The sequence below is a fragment of the Falco rusticolus genome, chromosome 9, assembly GCF_015220075.1.
Source record: "Falco rusticolus isolate bFalRus1 chromosome 9, bFalRus1.pri, whole genome shotgun sequence".
Lineage (NCBI taxonomy): Eukaryota > Metazoa > Chordata > Aves > Falconiformes > Falconidae > Falco > Falco rusticolus.
The window spans coordinates 23,244,761-23,261,335 of NC_051195.1; the positions used below are offsets into that span (position 1 = coordinate 23,244,761).

At 49.2% G+C, this 16,575-nt stretch overlaps 2 protein-coding genes across 3 annotated transcripts in view; one reads left to right on the forward strand and one right to left on the reverse strand.

Annotated features, from left to right (window-relative positions):
- Window positions 1-1,032, reverse strand: part of RNLS (renalase, FAD dependent amine oxidase) — a 76,023-nt gene extending 74,991 nt beyond the window's left edge. For both annotated transcript variants that reach the window (XM_037400675.1, XM_037400674.1), the window contains exons 1-2: window positions 901-1,032; window positions 724-829 (exon numbers count right to left, since the gene is read on the reverse strand). In XM_037400675.1, coding sequence (XP_037256572.1) covers window positions 724-829; window positions 901-1,012 — 218 coding nt within the window. In that variant the 5' untranslated portion in view covers window positions 1,013-1,032. The remainder of the gene's footprint in view (window positions 1-723; window positions 830-900) is intronic.
- A 9,470-nt stretch (window positions 1,033-10,502) lies between these two features.
- LOC119153499 (lipase member K-like) lies at window positions 10,503-16,575 on the forward strand. The gene is made up of 9 exons (XM_037400078.1): window positions 10,503-10,607; window positions 10,746-10,863; window positions 12,219-12,318; window positions 12,541-12,650; window positions 12,809-12,945; window positions 13,462-13,599; window positions 13,718-13,789; window positions 15,131-15,199; window positions 16,342-16,575. Exons 1-9 carry the CDS (start codon window positions 10,503-10,505, stop codon window positions 16,573-16,575), a joined length of 1,083 nt encoding a protein of 360 aa, XP_037255975.1.

Genomic DNA, 16,575 nt, shown 5'->3' on the forward strand with positions numbered 1-16,575 from the left:
TAAAGCTCTGAGTATCAGTAGAAACTGCACCATCACCACAGAGCACAGGAATATTCTAGCGGCTGGATGCAGGTGCCTGAAGCACACCTTTTCCCTGATTTCCACACAAATTTTGCATCTTTACATCACCATCCCCCTGCCCAGCCTACAGTGAACCGCCCCGTGTACCCAGCAAGCCCAAGCTGGCCCCACCAACACAATCCTCCCCATCCTCAAAGCCAGGCACCACTGCCAGAGACTCCATGTCCCCACAGCGACACGACACCTCACACTTCTTCTTTCATACCTAGATTTCCTGACACCTGCACAGTGTTTAAGTGACTCTGAGGTATGTTAGCTCTTGAAAGCAAAGATCTCTGTGGACTGAAGCAGCGGGGCCACACCTGCCTGCATTTCCTACTGCGGGCAGATTTGCCCCGCGGGTGAAAACCGTCAAGCCACGACACCAGTGGGCTGGCCTGGGCAGGGCAGGGCTGGGCTGGGCAGGCCGCCTGACCACCAAACCTGCCCGACCCCACACCCCACCACCTGCTTCGCCCCCGCCAAACCCCACCCCGCTTTCCACCTGACGCAGCTGAGAAGGGCGGGAAGAGCGAAGGCAGGGGGCGGCGGGAGGCGGCGGGAGGGCTGGGGCAGGGCCCGCCCGCAGCACGACGACCCTCGTCCAGGCGGCGGGGCGCGGGCTCCCTCAGGCGGGGCGGGGTGGGGCGGGGCGGGGCTCACCTGCGGCGCGGCCCCGCGCGCTCCGTCTCGAGGGTGATGTACTGCGCGCCCAGGTCAGCGGTGCATGCGGCGTCCCGCGCGCTGCGGCTCGTGCTCATACGGCCCCCTGCGCGACAGCCAGTCAGAAACCGCCACGCCACGCCACGCGCCACACCCCCCTCCGCGTGCCGGGCCCACCTGCGCCGCGCGCCTTGTCCCAGACGGCGATGCGGCCCAGCGCCGCCCCCCGCAGCAGCGCCGCGCAGGCGCCGCCCGTCAGCCCCGCGCCCACCACCAGCACCCGCGCCATGGCCTGCCACGCCACGCCACGCCACGCCCATGGGCGGCGCCGACACCGGGGGAGGCGTGCGGCCACGCCCACACGCGTACGCGCGCGCGCCGTGGCACGTTCATGCGTGCGCGCCCACTCCTCTGCGCGCGCACCGCAGCGCTCACAGATTCCGCACGTACACCCGCGCGCGCCGCGCGCCCGGAGAGCTAGGCACCCGCCTGCGCGCGCACCCAGACACAAACAGCCCCCAGCGTGCGTACATGTGCACACGCGCACCTCTGCACGCGCACCCGCCTCCACGCGCGCCCGTGCATACACACACCCCTGCACACGCGCACACCCTGCACAGCGACCTGTGCGCGCGCGCGCACGCACGCACACCCCTGCACACACACCCCGACACACGCACACACGTGCAGTCACCCCCGCAGCACACCTGTGCTCACACACGCACCCCTGCACACACCCCGCGCCCACTCACCCACAGGCGCCTCCTGGGGCAGGGGGCGCCCCCTCCCTCCCCCCCCCCCTCCCCCCGCGGTCCCCGCGTCCCTGCTGCGGGGCCGCACAGCCGTGCTGCGCCGGGGAGCCGCTGCGGCGCCCTGGGCTGCCCTGGCGCTGCCCCCCGCGCTGCAGGGGCTGCGGGCGGCCGGGACGGGAGCGGGCGGGGGGCAGCAGTGGGTGTGGGAAGGGCAGTGCTGGGACCCCGGCACGGAGAGAAGGACCAGCACTGAACATCGGCCAGGGTGACAGCAGCCTCCTGGGATGAGGCCAAGGATGTGCCCGGTGCCATCTGTGAACAGGCCTAAGGAACACCTCCAGGCTGACAACGCACTGCATGGGGGGCTGGCGGCTGCTGAGCTCCTCTGCTCCGGGACGGTCGGATGCCAGGAGCTAAAGCCAGCAGAGGCAGAGGCCTGTGGAAGGCCATGCTCCGCCTTGCCGAGAGAAAGGGCTCAAGCAAGGAGCTGCAAGGAGTAAACGGAGCTGTTCACATGACAAATCAGACCCTGTCAGCTGGGAAAACCCAACCGACAATCCACCAGGACAGCCAGTTACGGGCAGTGAAATGTGTGTTTCAGAAACCCATGTCTTGCCGAAAGACCTCTGCCCCCGGTGAGTCTTCAATGGCTTTGCAGCTACATGGCACATGCTGAGCTTTGAGTATCACGGCACGTGGGGTAACGATGCTTGACCACCTGCATAAAGTGCTGTGGTGACGTGACTGGCCTGGTAGACCAGGCAGGAGCAGTGGGTATTGTCTACCTGGGCATTGCCAAGGCCGTTGACACGGCCTCCCGTGAGATCCCCATAGAGAAGCTGTTGATGTAGGGGCTGGATGAGCAGGCGGTGAGCTGGGCTGAAAACTGCCTGAATGTCTGGGCCCAGAGGATGGTGGTCAGCAGTCCAAAGCCTACCTGGAGGCCACTGACCAGCAGTGTGCCCCAGGGGTCAACACTGTGTCCAGTCCTGTTTAACATCTTTGTTAATGCTCTGGATGGTGGGGCAGAGTGTACCCCCAGCAAGTCTGCAGATGACACCAAAGTGGGAGGAGTGACTGATATACCAGAGGGTCATGCTGCCATCCAGAGGGACCTCAACAGGCTGGACAAATGGACAGGAACATCATGAAGTTCAACAAGGGGAAGTACAAAGTCCTGCACCTGGGGAGGAACAGCCCCTTGTACCAGTACATGCTGAGGGCCACCCAACTGAAAAGCAGGACCTGGGTGTCCTGGTAGACACCAAGCTGAACATGAGCCAGCAGCATGTCCTGTAAAGAAGGTGAATTGCATCCTGGGCTGCACTAGGAGTATCGGCAGCAGGTTGAAGGAGGTGACCCTTCTCCCCCTACTCAGCACTGGTGAGGCCAGACCTGCAGTGCTGGGTCCAGTTCTGAGCTTCCCTGTACAAGAGAAAGTCCAACAGGGAAGACTCCAGCAAAGGTCCACTAAGATGATTAGGGCGCTGGAGAGTCTCTCCTATGAGGAAGGCTGAGAGAGGTGGGACTGTTCAGCTGGGAGAAGCTCACAGGGGACATTTCATAAATACCTGAAGGGATGGTGCAAGGAGGACAGAGCCAGACTCTTCTCACTGGTGCTCAGTGACAGAAGCAGAGGCAATGGGCAAAAATGGAACACCGGAGGTTCCCTCTGAACATCAGGAAACACTTGTTTACTGTGAGAGTAACCAAGCACCGGCACAGGTTGCCCAGGATGGAGTCTCCTGTTTGGAGATATTCAGAAGCCATCTGGACATGGTCTTTGGCAACCAGCTTTAGGTGGCCCTGCGTGAGCAGGGGGAGTTAAACAAGATGACATGCAGAGGTCCCTTCCAACCTCAGCCAGTCTGTGATTCTGTGATAAGCCATCTTTGCCATCAGACTGACTTTGTCCCAACACCAGTTATCCAGGAATGCTCTGGAACTGGGTCTGATCCACCCTTCTGGGAAGCTTCTACCATAATCAAAACCTGCCCACGTGGAGGTGCTACCCCAGCAGGAATTGCTCGAGGGTGTGACAGTTTCCAGAAAGTGTCGATGGGCTGTTTCCAACACCTGGAGTTTTTGTGTAACCGTGTATGACACTAGCTTGTATTTTGCAAGAAGCTATGGCTTGATGTTAGGAAAGTGGGATCCTGAGATGCTGAGACTGGAGCAGATAGTACTGAGGGGTGTTGGCATGTGTGCACCGCCTCTGCCTTGGGAAAGATGAAATTTTCTGCAAGATGGTTACAGAAGACATCCGTCAGGAGGTGACAACCAGCCGTTTCTAAGGACATCTTCATTGGCCTGATAATGCTTTTACTTGGAGCCCACAGGCATGAGCTGAGGGATTTTCACCCTGCCTGTTGTCGTCACTGCAGAGCTGCCCCTCTCACTTTTAACACACTGCCAGCAGTTTGTCCAATAGCCACAATTCAGGAAAACAACTTCCCATCCTGCCAGCCTTGAGCGTGGGCGACTGGGGGAAGTATTTGGATTACTATCCTTACCTAGCTGCGTAGGTGAGAGAAGAAATTCCAGAGAACTTCTGATAGGATCACTGTGGTATGGGGGACACCAAACCTGACACTTTGGCACAGCTGTTTAGCAATTGTGGGGTTAGACTGATGTAAAGTGCCTTATGTGGAGCTTATTGCACCTAAGGGACAAGGGCTTACCTGCTGGGGGTGTTGATGATACTCATCTTCAATGGGAGCTCTAAGTTGGCCTCAAGGCAGATGTTTAATAGACACTTCTTGGAGAGAGGTTGGAGCCCCTGTCTCCCCTTCCCATGTGAGTTGTGCAGCAGTCATGGAGGAGAACAGGTGGTCAGTCTGGGGCTGCCTCATTTTTTTAAAAGGTTGACCGTATAACTGACCATCCAACATGTAAGAGTAAGATTTTAGGTTTGGTGGGAGGTTTTGTCTTGGCACTGTTGCCCTGGGAAGAAGCATCAGGAAGTTATGTTGCCTTCCTCAGCACCTCCTATGGAGAGTACCAGTTGGAACCTTGCTCTGCACCCTGCCTGCTGTGGATCCCTTCCAACACCCCTCTCTCCATGCACCATGCTGGTGGCTCAGGCAGCTGTTCAGAGCTGGCCATTCTCTTGGGCACCTGGTGCCTAGGACACAGATGTGTCACAGCTGAAGTCCCCTGTGGTGCTGGGGCTTGGGGCATCTCTGGCTTTGCATTGAGCTTTGCTCGGGAGCATGGGAGGTCCTACACAGAATTCAGTTGCAGCTGGTGTCTTCTAAAAGACTTGTTGGACTGCACGGATTTACATGTGCCAGCGGGCTCAGCAGTGGTTTGTCACTGCAATTTTCATGTTTATTCATGAAAAGGAGACTTCTCAAACCTCGTAAATGTTTGGCCTATGACCAAATGGTCTGTATGTTAAATGTGCTTGGGAATGGTTTATTGTACTGCACGGTTATCTGGGTTCTCACTGCCAGCTTAATTTGCAAGAGAGTTCAGTAGAGTTTCTTAAATGTGCATTTTCTTGCTAAACTGTGGCCTGGTAAAAGCAGGTAGGAAGGTAGTCATAGAAGAGTATTAAGACAGTCAAAGAATTGAGGCCAAAAGAGAAAGATTAAGAAGACAGAATCATTGACAGTAATTTTATAGAAAATATGATTATTAAGTTTGAGCACAATAGGTAGTTGTGGTTTAACCCTGGCCAGCAACTGAGCACCACGCAGACACTCACTCAGTACCCCCGCCTTGGGATGGGGGAGAGAATAAGAGTAAAAGTGAGAAAACTCATGGGTTGAGATGAAGGCAGTTTAACAGGTAAAGCAAAAGCCGCGCACACAAGCGAAACAAAACAAGGAATTCATTCAGCACTTCCTGTGGGCAGGCAGATGTTCAGCCATCCCCAGAAAAGCCAGGCTCCATCACGCGTAATGGTTACTTGGGAAGACAAGCGCCATAACGCCAAACATCCCCCCCTTCCTTCTTCTTCCCCCAGCTTTATATGCTGAGCATGATGTCATATGGTATGGAATATCCCTTTGGCCAATTCAGGTCAGCTGTCCTGGCTGTGCTCCCTCTCTGCTTCTTGTGCCCCTCACTGGCAGAGCATGGGAAGCCGAAAAGTCCATAACTAAAAGTATTCACTACTCAGCAACAACTGAAAGTCAAGATGTTGTCAGCGTTATTCTCATGCTGACATAAATCCAAAATACAGGCTGTATCAGCTACTGAGAAACAAAATTAACTCTATGCCTGCCAAAACCAGGACAGTAGTAAAAGCACAGTACATTGCAATGCAAAAAGCTCTCTGCTCACTAGTGAACATGCCATGTGGACTGCTAGCAAAGAAAGTAAGAGTGTTGCAAGAAAAGGCTGCATGAGTTGGGTGAGAACTCTTGGATGTACGACATGTTTCTGCTTCGGGGCCAAACACCTACCTGAAGTATGTGCAGGTGGCAGGCAGCCCTAGACGAGGGCAGGGCACAATAATGCTCTGATTAAGAGCTGTGGCATAGCAGCCTTACCAGAAAGGACCTGTGAGGGGTGGCGGGTGCCAAACCGAACATGAGCCAACAATGTGCTCTTACTGCAAAGATGGAGAACCACAGTTTGGGCTACAGGAGCAGACAAGCCTGGTATCGGTTAGTTATCACCCACACTCTTCGGTGCAAGGGAGACCACATCTGGATGCTAGGTCCAGTTTTGGTCTGCCTGGTGTGAGGGATATGGAGACACTGGTGAGGCTCCATAGAGGCTGACAAACTGGCAGCAACTCTACAACATGAGATGGACAGAGTTGAGTTTATTGGATCTGGCCACGGAGAGGCTGGGAGCAGCCTCAGAGCAGCCTGTGACTCCTCAGAGGGTAAAAGGTGATAGAGTGAAATGCCTCTGTCTAGTGGCAGATGATATGATCAGGGAATTTGTTGCACCTTTGGATGTTGATGCTAGACATGTGGAAATGCTTCTTTCCCTCAGGAGTCGGGAGCAGCTCTGGGGCGGTCACCACAGAGGTGGGGGATCTCCATCCTGGGTGATACCCAAAACTTGACTACTCAAAGCCAGGGCCAGTCTGATCCAGTACTGGAAATAGTCTTGCTTCTGGGGAAACAGTGGATAAAGACCTCTAGAAATCCTTTGCCACTAACATTTCTTTGATGTCATGGCTATGTAATGAAGTTCAAAGGCCTCTCCTTGATCCCATTCAGCCTCCACAGCAATGATGCTTCAGCAAGAGCTGTATACGACCTTTGAGAGGGCTGAGCATCTTGCAAGACCTGTGATAATGTCTCCCTCTTCAAGTGCTATAGGACTCTTATGACTATGAGTGCAACCTTAGTCTTGCACCTTTCAAGGAGGAAAGTGCCTCCAGATGAGCATGACTAGAGTTGCCCTGCCCTGTCCCTGGAGTATAGACTTACATTATGTTTCCTCAGAAGGTGAAAATCCAAGTATCTTTCTCAGTGAATTGTAGCTTCTGTACCCTAAAAGAAGACACTCTTAACCTCCAAATAATCTCTACATGATGAACCAATATTCTACTATGACAATGTTTAAAGAGTGGGACAATTGCCAAATCTAGGTGCGTGCCTTGGACACATTTCAGGTCCACTCCAGGTTGACAGCCAGAAGACATCTTTCCCTATTGAGCCTGCTCTGTGATATCCAAAGCAAAACAGTTCAGGAAGGCAGGGCAGAAGACAGCCACAGCCCTGGCATGGGTGGTGGAGAAGGGTAACTATCCCTGCCCGCAGTGTGTATGTAGGATAGGGTGATTAGACACTCTTTGTACTTTCCTGTAAGGGTGTGAAGAACAAGGATGTTGTGGTGGGTTGACCCCAGCCAACAGCTAAGCACCCACACAGCTGCTTGGTCGCTCCACCCCCCACCTCCAAGTGGGACAGATGAAAGGAATAGGAAGAGCGAAAGTGAGAAAAATGGGTCAAGAGAAAGACAGTTTAGTAAGTGAGGGAAAGTGAATAAAAACAAGTGATGCAAAGGTAATCATTCAACATCTCTCATGAGCAGACCAGTGCCCAGCCAGACTCCAAGTGATGGCCACCTTGGAAAACAGACAATACCCTCCTCCCCGTTTTTTATTGCTGACTGTGACATTGTATGGTATGGAGTATTGCTTTGGCCAGTCGGCTGTGTCACATCCCTGTGCTATGAAGAAAGTTAACTCCATCGCAGCCATACCCAGTACAAGTGTTTTCAGACTGTTACCTGGGATTTAATCTCCAGCACACATTTAGTATCATATAACAAGGGGTTGTAGAGCTCCGTCTGGCACATCATCATTTCTGAAACAGAAGATCGGCTATTGGAAATCCATTTTAGACTTCAATCTTCTCTCATAATAACTTTATTATTTCTCTTGTAATAAATAAATAAAATGGCCATTGAAGCATGAAGCTGGAAACTTTCTTAAGAGTTATCAGTTAAATCACTTCATAGATGGAAATCGCCTTTAAACGTCTATAGTTATTTGACTCTGCCTAAACAGTATTTAGCCAACCTGCACAAACAAATTCTGAGCAACCATACTTTCTAAACTATGGCATTGCCTAATGATTTATATGTTTAACATCTCAGTGTGTTTACACTTAGTCTTCTCTGTTCTTGCTACCCCACCCTCCAGACGGTTCAAATAGGGTTGTCTTCAGAGAGATGAAGAGCGCAGTGCTATGCACCAGCGAAAGGTGACGATCAGCCCTCTGCTGCCGCCGTGTGCTCCGTCTCAATCTCCTCTGCACGCTGGGCATCACTTCCCTATACTGTCCATCTACCCAAGAGGCTGACATCTCCCTGTCTCCTTCTGCAGGAGCTGTGCCACCCCTCGGCTGGGCTGGTAGCTTTTGCTTTTATAAAGGTAAGCATGGGAAGAACATCAGCAGAGCTGGGTCTCAGAAGTGTGGATGTGGATGGTGTTTATGGCTCCAACTGAAGGAAAACAACTCAAATCCAACTCCTTGTGTTTGTCTGAGAACAGGGGTCTGAAATCTGATTTGCTGGGTCAGATCCAGGGGTTGGTCTGGCCCAGTTTTCTCTGCCCGGTGACCCATCACCTTGTGGCTGCTAATACCTACAGCTGTTGTTGGAGGGAACAACACTGCTCCATCCTTTCAGTATCTGTGTATGGACCTATTGCTAATAACTTTGTGTAAACCCTCCTGCTGTTCCTATTTGCCTTCACCACCTCTTGTGGCAGGTGCTCTCTCCAGTGCACAAAGTATTTTTTTTAAACTGTGTTAAACCCGGTGTCGTTAAGTGACATCTAGCTCTGCTGGAAGATACATTGCTCCCAAGCAAGGTGATACAATTCACACATAGATTTGCACTTCAGAGAATGCAATTCAGAGAAGTGTCCTTCCTGAATTAAATGTAATCAATGATTGTCTTTTTCACTATGATCAAGGAGTAGGGAAAGTGGTTAGAGATTTTCTTTTCTTTATTTTATTTCTATTTAGGGTGTGAATGTAGTGTTGGCTCTTACCTGATTGATGAAAATCAACCTGTTATCCTCTCTCTGCCTCCTGGGTAGACTTGGACAGTTGTGTTAATAGGTGATGCAAATAGCAGGGCAATGTTACAAAGCTCACTGTCTCTCAGGCATACCCTTCCCTGTAATGCAGCTGGGAAGAGATAAGGGAGAAGTGGCTTGCACTGTGTCTTAACTGATATGACAAGTAATATTCTACATCCTTTGTGTATTGTTAAAAGAAATCTGGCCTGGGATCTGCAGCTTGCGCTGGTGCCTCTGGGGCTCTTGCTGTGCCACTCCAAGCAGAACCTGGCTCTGGTGCCTCTGGGACACTTTTGGGTGGCAGGAAGATGCTGTTGGATCCCCCTTTGCCTCCTTGTCTCCAGCTGAGCAAGCCCAGCTCCCTCACTGGCTTCCACCCCACCAATGCAGTAGCCCTGCACGAGATTCACTCTAGCTGGTTACATAAGTTTTGTACTGGGCAGCCCCTAGATGTCACAGTATGCAGCTGTGGTCTCCCCAGTGCCCAGCAGAGGCAATAGCCTCTTCCCTGGACCTGGTGCCTGAGCTCTGCCCAGTGCAGCATTCACCACTGCCAGGGTGCAGCCTTGGTAATCTTATTGTCAGCTGCAGTTCCCACCTCCTCCTCAAGCTGCTTTTTGTCTGATGTGTTTCCTTGCACCCAGCCTACCCACCTGGTACCGTGGCACAGAGGTTTTTTTCCTCCCATGTGGAGGACTTCACATTTCTCTGCCTTGTGTGTCTTGCTGAGTTAAGAGACTGGTAGCTATTTATTAAAGGTGATGTGGGAGACAGTGTTTGCTCAGCTGTCAGCCTGCTGAGGAGACCATGTGGTGAACACTGGAATTTACCATTCAAAATAGGAGCCCGCAGTACTGTAATAGGTTGTTTTTAAAAGCATAATTAAATGTTCGGTGATTTTCTGTTTGACGTGCCTTGCCTTGCAGTCCTGAAGTTCCTGTAGAAAGCACCAAGTTGCCCTCAAGCTCCAGCAGCTAAATGCTCTACAGACTGGGGTTCAAAGGTGTCTTCTGGTGTCTTTCAGACAGAAGCAGATATATTAGACAAAAATAAGAAAAAAGATCACACATGTGATGTTACATTTTAACACACTTGGAATTTCCGTGGTCTGTAGAGCATTGCAAGTATTGCTGCCTTGCCTCTTACTGGAATTCCTGAAAGTCTGTTCCACCTCCTGAAAATATCCCAGTTGAGGTGTGTTTCCTGAGCCACTGTACATGCATAATGCTTTAAGTGGTCATCTAGGGCACCAAAGTCTGAGTCCTATCTGGAGTGTTTTCCTGCCCACGTCTCTCCTTTTGCTGCTGAAAATCACCCATTGTTAGCTTACAGCGAAAGCACAGGTTGTTCTTCCCCATGTGCTGCTGTGTCTCCTGGGCTTTGATCAGCGAGCAGTGTTTCTCTCTGGACATCAAGAGAGCATCTAAGTGGTATGAAATCAAAACCTGTAGGTGTGGATCTGGTTCAAGTCTCCCTGCTTCTGATGTCACTGACACTGTGGATGTGTTGTTCCAGGCAAAGCGAGGATGTGGCTGGCTCTAGCTTTGACATCCGTGGTCCATGGGATGGTATCTGGGCGATGCCTCTTTAATTTTCCATATTCTAAGAATCCAGAAGCACGGATGAACATTGTAAGTATGATGGCATTGGAGTGGAGGCAGGAAGTATCTGGGAAACATCCGGTATCAAATACTACATTTACAGATTACCTTGAAGACAAGCATCATGGAGTCTTGAAAGCATTATCCTTTGCCTTTTTCTTCTTGCAGAGTGAAATGGTCTCCTTCTGGGGATACCCCAGTGAGGAGTATGATGTGCTGACAGAAGATGGCTATATCCTTCAGCTAAACAGAATTCCTTATGGGAGAAAAAATGCTGGAAGCCAAGGTAAAATCAGTATCTGTGTCATACAGGAAACCCACACCTTATGCTGTTGTCTTCTGACTGGGATACCAAGGCTTGTGCAAGAGGGTTTTCAAGATTCTCCATGACTTGGTATCTGTAGCCTCTGTTTTAATCAATAAGAACTTATAGGAAAGGCTGGTCCCTTTCAGTCCTGTTTTCTCACCCTTCCTGGAGACCTGAGTGTGGGTGATGCCCCACATACCTGGCAGGCTGCAGTCCTAGCAATGAGAAGCAGCCCATCCATCCCAGCCGCTGGTGCCTCAGGCACACCTTAGATTTTCTCTGGGAGCCTGGCTTCTAAAATGTGGTCCTGCAGCCATGTGGTGGGTCAGCAGACCAGCTTGGTACTCCTTGAGGAGCTTCCAGGGGACCCTCTTGTCCTGTGAGGTGTGACAACTGGGAGGTTCTAGATCCATTAAAAGGTGCATCTTATCCTACCACATCTCTAGGCACCTCCATGTTTTCCTGAAGAGCTGCCCAAGTACTGCTAAGTCTATCAGCAAAGCCTCTCTGCCAAAAACCTGCTGAGGTCCAGAGCGTAGGTACTGCTCTGCTTGTGACTTGGAAAATACCTGACGGACAGTGTCCTTGCAGAAAAAAGCAAATGCTGTGAGATGTTTCTGAAATAGTCATATCACATTACATATTGTATATGTTTAAGATAGTAATGAGGGACCTGCCACAGGGTGTGGGAGACAAGGGTTTGATTCTCTTCCCCATCTCCAGGTGTTCAAACCCTTCCCTCCTAGCCCCAAGAGCATGGCCAAAGTAACAGTAGGCCAGACGAAAAAAAATTATTCTGCCTCCTGGTGAAATTTGTCACTCCAGCAAAGAACACACAAGCACATCTTGCTGGGACATGTCTGGGGTGAGGAAGACCTTCCAGGATTCTTCAGGGATTGGAGAAAATAAGGGGCATGGGAAGACTTTGGGGTTTTTTTATACTGTCCCTCAACTCTAGGTGTTCATTTTTTTAATTATCAGTCATCTGCAGAGGAGGTGGGAAGGGGTGTTGGGTAAAGGGTAAAGGGCTCTGAGATATGGTGCACCCACTGTGTCTGCTGCATAGCAAATCTGTTCTACCGAAATCAAGGAATGGACCTACCTGACACTGACACAAACCTCCATACACTTTGGCTGCCATAATTAACGACAAAGAGAATCCATAAACCATCTCAAATGATGACAGACAGCATTAAAAAAAAAAAAATAAAGTCATCACAATGCCTGTCTTCCAGGTCCAAGGCCTGTCACATTTCTGCAACACGGTTTATTTGGAGAAGGCAGCATATGGGTTACCAATTTGGCCAACAACAGCCTGGGCTTCATTCTCGCAGATGCTGGCTATGACGTTTGGATAGGCAACAGCAGAGGGAACACTTGGTCCAAGCGACATCTGGTCCTGTCTCCCAAATGGGAGGAATTCTGGGCTTTCAGGTAAATGGGTAGTTTGTAGATCTCGGAAACAATTGACTTGTCCTCAAAAGATGCTGCTGCTCTAGTTCAAAACCCATGTGCTTACCCAAGAACACACTCAGTATGATGAAGAAGCTTTTAGGGTTGTCCTGCCCTCTCCACTGGTTTTGCGGTTTGTTGGTGATGGTTGTTCATATGTAGATGCTATGCCTCTCATTAAGATGACTACTCTTCCTCCTGCAGCTTTGATGAAATGGCTAAATATGACCTCCCAGCAACTATAAATTTTATTGAACAGAAAACAGGACAGAAGCAGTTATATTATATTGGTCATTCACAAGGAACCACTATAGGTAAGTGGGTCTTTTTGAGTGATCTTGATGACAGTATAGGATGTCTACATTATCTTTGGGATTTGTAAAACAGTTAGTTCTTACTGAAGTCAAACTGTATTCATGAATGTTTAGAAAGAGTAAGACTTTTTTTCTTCTTTGGGTTTTTTTTTTTTCAGCTTTTATAGCCTTTTCCACTATGCCTCAGCTGGCTCAGAAAATCAAGATGTACTTTGCTTTAGCACCTGTGGCCACAGTTATATTTGTTCAAAGTCCATTTAAAAAGCTCGCATTCTTTTCTGAGTATGGGCTTAAGGTATGTTGGTCCAGACTATATTTTGCGTAGCCAAAATGAATGTAGTTTTTCACAGAGATTGGAAATTACCTACACAGCCTATTTCAAATCATTTGCAGAGAGGAACTCCGTGTTCCATCTGTTTTCATATAATGAAGGGAATCACACAACTCAGTCCAGAGTCTTTCTGTCCTGTCCTCAGTTTACTTCCCAAAATATTCTGGCAGAATTAGAGCCAAGAGAACTAGTGGTATGGGCAGGCGTGCACACAGCAGGTGTCAGAACATTGAGGAATAAAACCATTGTGGAGACTGTGAAATGAGCCCTACCATTTATCCTAAGAGTACAATGAATGTAAAGAGTTCATGCATGTAAAAACCATAGAACAGGAGCATTTAACGAGGTGCAGGGAAGTGTCCACTTGTGGGCAACCCCATACGTCAGTGTGGAGGTGCAGTAGAAGCTATGAAGTGGTGGTGCTTTGAGGAAAAGCATGACCAGTCTTTGTATTTTATGAATACATTTGTAATTTTACAGGAGATGTTTGGCACCAAAGAGTTCCTACCGCACACTGCCTTGGGTGAGCTGGTCCTTTCCAAATTCTGTGCCTGCTCAAAGACCTGCAAGAGCGTCTTGTCTATGCTCTTTGGATTTAACTGGAGTAACGTAAATATGGTACGTAGCAATAAATCTGCAGAGGCCCCTCGGTGTCCTTCCGAAGGACAAAGTCTTGGCTGCCCTGTTTTATGGAGCTAGGTGAAACCCCTTGTGAAATGCTCTCGTTTCCTTCTAGAGCCGAGTAGATGTGTACGCAGCACACTCCCCAGCAGGGACTTCAGTACAAAATGTAATCCACTGGTTGCAGGTAAACCTTCCCAGCTACTTTCCCATGCAAAAGAGAGTATGGAGCATTTTAATGGTCCTTCGTGGTCAGTCTCTTGTGATGGTTGCTGCAACACATCAGTGGTATCTTTGTTGGTTTTGTTTTCACCCCTTCATAAAACGCTCAGCAGCTTCTTGAGCTGCCTGTACATCATCAAGTAGAGTGGCCCCAAAGGAGTGGATCTGCAGAGAGAAACATTTGGAGCTGAGGACCCTGCATCAACAGCAGGCACATTTCAGGGGTCTTATTTCAGACTAGTTCCAGTCTTGTCCCACAGCCCGAGTGCAGTTAGCAGTCAGATTGTAGCAGAGATTCTCCTGGACAGCATCCAATTACATGTGTTATTAATTAAGCTGATTATTTCTCCTTCTTCCTGTTGTGGGCATGGAGAACAGTCGCTACCAGAGCCCCTCCAACACCGAAATTGTGCTATGCTGCCCTCGTTCTCTCTGCCCTAGGTTAAAGGTACCTGGATGTTTGCACATTTCTTTGTAGATCATGGATTCAAATGGCCTCTTCATGATCCCTGCTGGACCCTCACCATTTCATGCATCTTCTCTGAAGTGTGTGCCTCAGGCTGTATGCAGAGCACAGCTTCTTCCTGGTGTGGCACTCCGGCTTAGACACCCCAAAATAATTTTGTGGGGTTTGTAGCAAGAACACACAGTCCATTTTCTGAAGTGCTGTGGCTCAGCAGCATTAGTCCTCATTCTGTGTATGTCCAACAGTTTTTCTTTTCTATGTATAATTTTTTATGAGATTCTTTACTGGACTTCAGCTTATCTGATGAGTGGTGACAAAGACCAAAACTAGGAGCAGTAAGCACAAATTACAGCCCAGGTGGATCAGGTTGGAGGTGAGGAATCCTTCCCTTGGAATGGAGAGCAGCCATGGGACAGGTTGTACAGGTGGGGGGTCTCCATCCTAGGGGGGCTCAAGTCCTGGCAGGGTCAAGCTATGGCCACCCTGACCTTGTATTGCTGATAGTCCTGCTCCAGTTAGATGGGAGATGTTCAGAGGCTCCTTCCAACCAACACATCTTTGATCACATCGTTTCAGGCCACTTCTTCAGTCTACAAGGAATATTTTCAGTTACAATCCCATTTTCTAGACCATTTTAATTTCCTCCCATCCTGATGTTAGCCAAAACCCATATAAAAGTAATCTCTGTTCATTTACCCTATTTATAATATTATTGTTTATCCCATTTATAATATTGTATTATTTTATAAACTTTTCAGTTTCATCTTTTAAACTGATTATGCCCCCCACACACAGTGCTATGATTTCATGTAGACCATTGCATGTCTGAATTTGCTGCAGGGAGTTCAAAGTGGTGCACTGAGAGCATATGATGGTGGGAGCATGTATAACAGTCTTCGCTATAGACAGGTAAGCTGCTTCAAATGGCCTAGGTCGTGGTCTTCCTTTTTACTTGCACATTCTGTTTCTATTCGTGCCTGGTGCAATTCTTCTAAATGTATTGTCCTCTCTTCACAATCTGGGCATGCAAGTAGCAAGTCAGCAGGACTTCCACTTGGAACAACAGTATTTTCTATTCTAAATCTGTAACAGTATAATCTATTCTAAATATTTTACAAATACCTTCTGAATGGAATAAAGTATTAGATGCTTTTCACTTATCCAGCATTTTTGTTAAGAATCCATAATCTGCCATAGAAAAGCAACAATAATGACTGTGTGACCAGTTACTATCTGAAACCTATAAAACTGCAATCTGCACGCTCATCGTAAATTGTCTAGCCATTATGGAAAGCAAGGTGCTAAGCCCTTCTGCCACCCAGACTGCCAGGGTGAATGGTGAGCAGTGAACTCTGCATCCCTTGGGAGCTCAGGCAATTCTTGTTCTATAGCAAGAAGAGTACCAGAGGCACAGGAAAAAAGCTGCTTTCTTCCTCAAGCCAGAAAAATGAAGTTGTTCAGAAAGTGACATGTTTCTTAACTGGAATAGTTATGCGGGAGGTAAGAAGATACAATGCTGACAAATCACCTGATGGCGAGTCCTCATGGTGTTGAGCTAAAACAGCCTTCCACGTGTGTCTTATTTTCAAGAACTTGCTTCTGAACACTTTCCTGCTGTTAAGAAGCTGAAGGAAAGGCTAGTGCTTGCATGAAGTGTAACCTCAAACCGCAGCAGAGCTGGCTGGAAGGGACCTCTAGAGGTCTGACCTCCAGCCTCCTGCTTGAAGCAGGATGATCCACCAGCATTAGATCAGGGCAGCTAAATTTTTGCCTGCTTATCAAAGTTGATCAAATAGTCTGTAGTATCAGAACCAGAACTTCTAGCAGGGCAGAACTAATTTACTAATTAATTTAAATTTACTCATTAAATTGTAGCACATAAAGTTACACCGCATCTTTTAGTAAGATTTCTTTCTGGAAGAAAGCCTTTCCAGGTTGGTGGTTTTTTTCCTTAATTCCCAAAGAATAGCAATTGCTCTTGCACAGTGTGTATTTTATTGCGTGGCAGCAGTCTCTCTCCTTTGTGGAACCCTGGTTTCCTGTCTCTTCAGGTGGGTCCACCACGCTATGACGTGAAGAACATGAAAGTGCCGACGGCCATATGGAGCGGTGGCGTGGACTGCCTGGCTGATCCCCGGGACGTTGCCCTCCTGCTCCCCCTGGTTAAGAACCTGGTCCACCATAAGGTGATTCCCCAGTGGAACCACCTGGATTTCCTGCTGGGGCTTGATGCAACTGAGGTTTTGTACCAGGAAATTGTCGACATAATGAAGAGGCATCCATAA